This window comes from Pseudorasbora parva, chromosome 5, assembly GCF_024679245.1.
Source record: "Pseudorasbora parva isolate DD20220531a chromosome 5, ASM2467924v1, whole genome shotgun sequence".
NCBI classification, from domain to species: domain Eukaryota; kingdom Metazoa; phylum Chordata; class Actinopteri; order Cypriniformes; family Gobionidae; genus Pseudorasbora; species Pseudorasbora parva.
This window is the reverse complement of record NC_090176.1, coordinates 744,522-749,699: the sequence shown is the minus strand read 5'-3', so window position 1 is coordinate 749,699 and position 5,178 is coordinate 744,522. Positions and strand designations below refer to the sequence as shown.

General features: G+C 43.1%; 1 protein-coding gene across 1 annotated transcript; it reads left to right on the top strand.

The window, feature by feature from the left end:
• Window positions 1-1,238: 1,238 nt before the first annotated feature.
• LOC137075892 (uncharacterized) lies at window positions 1,239-4,721 on the top strand. The gene is made up of 2 exons (XM_067444843.1): window positions 1,239-1,304; window positions 3,430-4,721. The coding sequence occupies exon 2, from the start codon at window positions 3,441-3,443 to the stop codon at window positions 4,494-4,496; it is 1,056 nt and encodes a 351-aa protein (XP_067300944.1). The 5' UTR covers window positions 1,239-1,304; window positions 3,430-3,440; the 3' UTR covers window positions 4,497-4,721.
• The last annotated feature ends 457 nt before the right edge of the window (window positions 4,722-5,178 follow it).

Below are 5,178 nucleotides of genomic sequence, written 5' to 3'. Positions count from 1 at the left end.
AAGTCTTGGTCCCCTCCGCTCACACCTTCATCCAGAGGTGCCGTCACACCTGGAGCAGAGCTCGTGAGACTCTTCTCCAGGCGGGGACGCGCACCAAGGCTAAGGCTGATCGCCACCGGTCTACACCTCCGATATACGTCGTTGGTCAAAAAGTGTGGCTTTCTACCAAGAACATTCCTCTCCGATCCGTATCGAATAAACTTGCTCCTAAATTTATTGGCCCGTTTCCTGTCACCAAGATCATTAGTCCGGTGACAGTCCGACTCAAACTCCCTCCTGCGTACAGGAGAATTCACCCCGCCTTTCATGTGTCTAAAATAAAGCCTGTTGCATGCACAGATTAATCCGCATGTCCCGGTTCGAGAAGTAGGGGACGCGGATTTCAATACTTGGTGGACTGGGAAGGTTACGGACCGGAGGAGAGAAGTTGGGTTCCTGCTAGAGACATTCTGGATCACTCTTTGATTGATGAATTACAATCGACAGGTAAGTCCATCTGGGAATGCCAGGAGGCCTTCCTAGAGGAGGGGGTAATGTCACGGTTCATGAATCCGCTGTCTCTCTCTCGTCTTGTGAACTGTCTGTGGGCATGGTCACTGATCAACGCTGATCAACTCTGATCTTATCATCAGTGTGTGTCTTTATATGTTCAGTAACTGGTGTCTCATGTTGTCAGATCGTTGTGGTTCCTGTCTGTGTGTGTTCCTGCTGTTCCCCGCTGTTCATGGTCCCTGGAGTTGCCCGTTCTTTGTCGTCTGCTGTCGTCTGGTTGTTCCACTCAGCACCGGGATAAGAGCACTTCACTTGGATCACTCACGGGATCGGAGCACCTTCACCATGCTGTCCACCGAGGTCCCTGCGTTCCACAATCCACTGTCTGTGTATCATTACACACTGTATATGTACTTAACAATTTAGTTTTTTCAACAAAAAAAATGCATGCACATTATTTTCTCAAAACTCAATCTTTTATGTACATGTTGCTCACATATTACTGTAGCCCTGTCTGTGCTGAATACAATGTAAGGACTTTAGCCAATAATATGTATTAAAACAACTGAAAGAAAACCTCATATGTCAGAGCATGTCAAAACTTCTTCAGGGCCACAAAAGCCTTAGGGTCCTAAGGGTTAAGGAGTCGGAGAGGAAGCTGAACACGCAGCGCCAGCAGAGGGAGGGAGGGCATTCATGGGTCATCATGCAGCACTATAAATACAGATCCAGTAGATGAAGACGAAGACAAAGAAGACGAAGAAGAAGAAGGAGAAGAAGAAGAAGTAGAAGAACTGTTTGCTTGTGGGAAGGTAAGGAGGATTATTGCTGTTCTCTGTTTTATTTCTTTAATTATATTGGCCATCCATGCTGGTTAAAGAAATATATTGTTGTTAAGATGTTTATTTATGTATATGTGTGATTATCTTTGATGGATGGTTTCATATTTTTTATACTTTTAGTGTTTTGTAAATTCCTTGAGTATATCTTTTCTTTATATTATATACACATCTGACATTTATTTTATTTGTCATAAGTTCTAGTTTATTTTTAAGAGAGTTTGTGAATGTGATTAGTATTAATTTATACTGTTTGCAAGAAGGTGATTCACATCAAGACACGTAGAGAAGGACAGTCTTATCTCAGCGCCCAGTGTGGTGGGAGAGAAAAGGCGCTGGTCGAGGCTGTCCTTCTCTTTCCTGTTATGTTAACAAAATTTTAGATCTGTGCCATATAAGGACAAAACATCTCTCATTCTCTATGCCCAAGACACAGGAAGCACTTCTAATAAACAGCAGGATGTGGACATTAAGCTCTTAGCTTGGAATGTGGCCGAGGGGGGAAAGGGGGAATAGACCTTTCTCACAACTTCTGCATTTGACTGGAAATACACAATGGTCGTGGTAATCTTCTTCCTCACCGCTCAGGGCAACAGGAAAACAAATGGCGCAAGCAACAATTCAAGCTTACCGGGCTGTTCTTGTTATTCCCAAAAGCAGCCGTTCCTGTAGTTTCCTTCCCTGTTGATGGGGAAGTTTGACGGAAATGGATTCAGGCTCTCCCTTCCAGCGCAAAGACCCATATGACCACCTCTGTGGGAAAATATAAAACCAATATTTTTTTAAACTAACAAAGAACTTATATTATGTATATTACCATTATTTACTGATCTATTTAAATGTTTTACAGGCTGTAGTATTGTTTCACTGAAGGAACTACTAAAATAAACACGCATGCTTAAATGGATTTTGCCTCGTGTATATTTCTTATTTTCAAAATGTATGATATTTGATTTAATAATGAGGCTATTTAATATATACATAGACAGCTTTATCTGCATATGTATGTATGTGAATGTTGTATGCATGTATATATAAATGTGTCTACATGTTCTTTGGGTAGCTGAATGTTAGTGTTGTCGGTGAAAGTTACTATGACTTCTGCAGCCTGTCCACAGCTCTGGGGAAGAAACTGTTCTGTAGCCTGTTGGTATGTGTTCGTGGATTTCTTAATCTACCTGAGGGGAGGGGAGTGAAAAAGTAGTTTCCATGGTGTAAGGGGTCCTGGTGGATATTTGTAGCCCGTGTGAGAAGACGGTTTGAATGGATGTCACTCAATTGGGGCTGTCTTGACTGACACACCTCTGCAACATCGTGTGGCGGTCGGGGACCGTGCCTCTGGACTGGTAGACCGGGGTGGTGGTCCCTCTTTTCAAGAAGTGTTCCAACTGCAGGGGTATCACACTTCTCAGCCTCCCTGGGAAAGTCTATGCCAGGGTACTGGAGAGGAGAATTTGGCCGATAGTGGAAACTCGAATACAGAAGGAACAGTGTGGTTTTCGTCCCGGTCGTGGAACACTGGACCAGCTCTATATCCTTTCCAGGGTGCTGGAGGGTTCATGGGAGTTTGCTCAACCGGTCCACATGTGTTTTGTGGATTTGGAGAAGGCATTTGACCATGCACCTCGTGGCACCCTGTGGAGGGCGCTCTGGGAGTATGGGGTCCGGGGCCCCCTGCTTAGTTCGTCCCTGTTCATCTCTGTACGACCACAGTAAGTCAGACCTGTTTCCATGCATGTTGGACTACATCAGGGCTGCCCTTTGTCACCGGTTCTGTTCATAATTTTTGTGGAAGCTTTGTAAAGACATATCGTTTATGTCTGTCAGGGCAAAAATGAGTATTTTAAGTTGTTTTACATGGTCATGAGGGAAAATCCAGCAAAACGCACGGTTTTCTTGGTGAGAAATGTGTTTCTTGGTGCCTAGGGGTTAAATGCATTGAAATAAAAGTTCAGGATTATATCATCAGTTGGCGTTCATGTTTCCTCCCTCATATATAAATCTTTTTTCCTAATCTTGAGCTCAAGCTATAGAAGGACTAGAATAACAGCATTCATTTGGTGTGGAGATTGAATGATTGTCTTTTTCTCTTTTGCAGGTTCAGACACGATGACAGGCATTATTCCCAGGAGCAAAGCTAAAGGCACTGACATCTGCTCAACTAATGGATACAACTACATAATCCGCTCTGATCTCGGCTGCTATATGAGGACACGTGATTTACATAAAGGTTCAGAGATCTCTATTTTCAGTCTGCACCCTTCCTGCCGAAATGGAGACCATTACCTTGGTAAAAGCATTGGCTGCTTCTTCATCATTAAGGGCGATTCCTACCGCAGAGTCAGGGACCTGATGACAGACAGCAATGCTGAAGTTTTCAGCCTTCATCCCGACTGCCGGGGTGGAGACCACTACTTCGCAACCGCTACCGATTTTTACATCATCTTCCAAGAAAAGGGAACTTATCGAATAACAAAAGACATGAATGAAAACCTGAGTGCTGTAGAATATGACCTGCCTCCTGACTGGAGAAATGGTCTCTATTATTGGGGCATGTCAGAGTTCTGCTACTTCCTCAAGCCAGCCTCAGAGTGGGGAGTCGAGTACTACAAAGGTGGCGGATTAAGCAGAGATTATTTAATTGTATTATTTCAAAAAATGCTTAATGGTGTCTATTCTGTTCATCCCGATGTTGTTAACTTCCTTCCTGGTGGGCTGGCAGTAACTAAAGGCCAATCCTTTGGCAGATGGGAGAATATTAAAACTATATCTAATGACAGCAATACGACAGTGACATGGACAAAGAGAATCAATAAAAAGGTTGGATACAATAAGGAGAAGATGACCGAGATCACACACAACTGGAAGATAGCCACTTCATCCTCTGTTGAACATGGAGCACTTTGCAAGTTAATTACAAAATCTCAGTTTTCCATTTCAACAGAATACAGAGGTTCACATGTCAATGCTGAAAATGAAAGCTGGAACGAAGTGACTGAAGAGGAAGAACAACTCTCATTTGAGCTGAAGCCGAAAGAGTCTTTATATCTGTGGCAGTACAAACTGGGTTTCGGTGAAGATCCAGTGTTGTTCTGCCGTGATTTAAAGATTACTAGTGATCCAAACCCTCCGACTGAAGTCCCGCTGCCACCCGCTCAACCATGAAAACATATCAGGATGATTTAACTCCAGCTTCAGTTAAATACCTTAATTATACCTTCTCAAACTATTATTCAGAGATCTGCATGCATTGCTTAAAATTACTTTGGAATTGTTTAATATAACAGAGATTTTTCAGTTAGAGCTGATGTAACTACAAATTAGAGCATTATTCATTATGGCATTTTTGAAACTTGGTGTCTGTGATTAAAATAAACTTACAGAATCCTACTTTAACCCTCATTATTCTTCTTAAAATCTCACACAACACAAACCTTTCGATATGGCGGCTAAATCAGTCTTTGGGAGAGTTTTACAAGAAAACAATGGGTGCTCAGTCTATGTTATCTATATATAGTCTCAGTGCTTTAACTGGGACAACGTGTGTGCACAGGGACACAGGAGACAGTTTCAAAGTGAGGGGAACAAACTGTAAGCAAAAGCCCAGAGAGTAAGATCAGATTCCAGATATCAGACCACCCCTTCAGGCTCACTGTCGGACCACCATCACCCGTTTCACAGCGCAAGCGTGAGCAGTGCATGAGCTGCGTAACTACACCGGCACTGCAGCTGCAGACGTGGGATAGCATTCACACTGGAAGCGTTTGACCAGCGTCACAGCAGCGGCTCCCACAATGCTAGAGCCTATACCTGTCTGAGTGTTACATACTAAACTAAAATAAAGTGT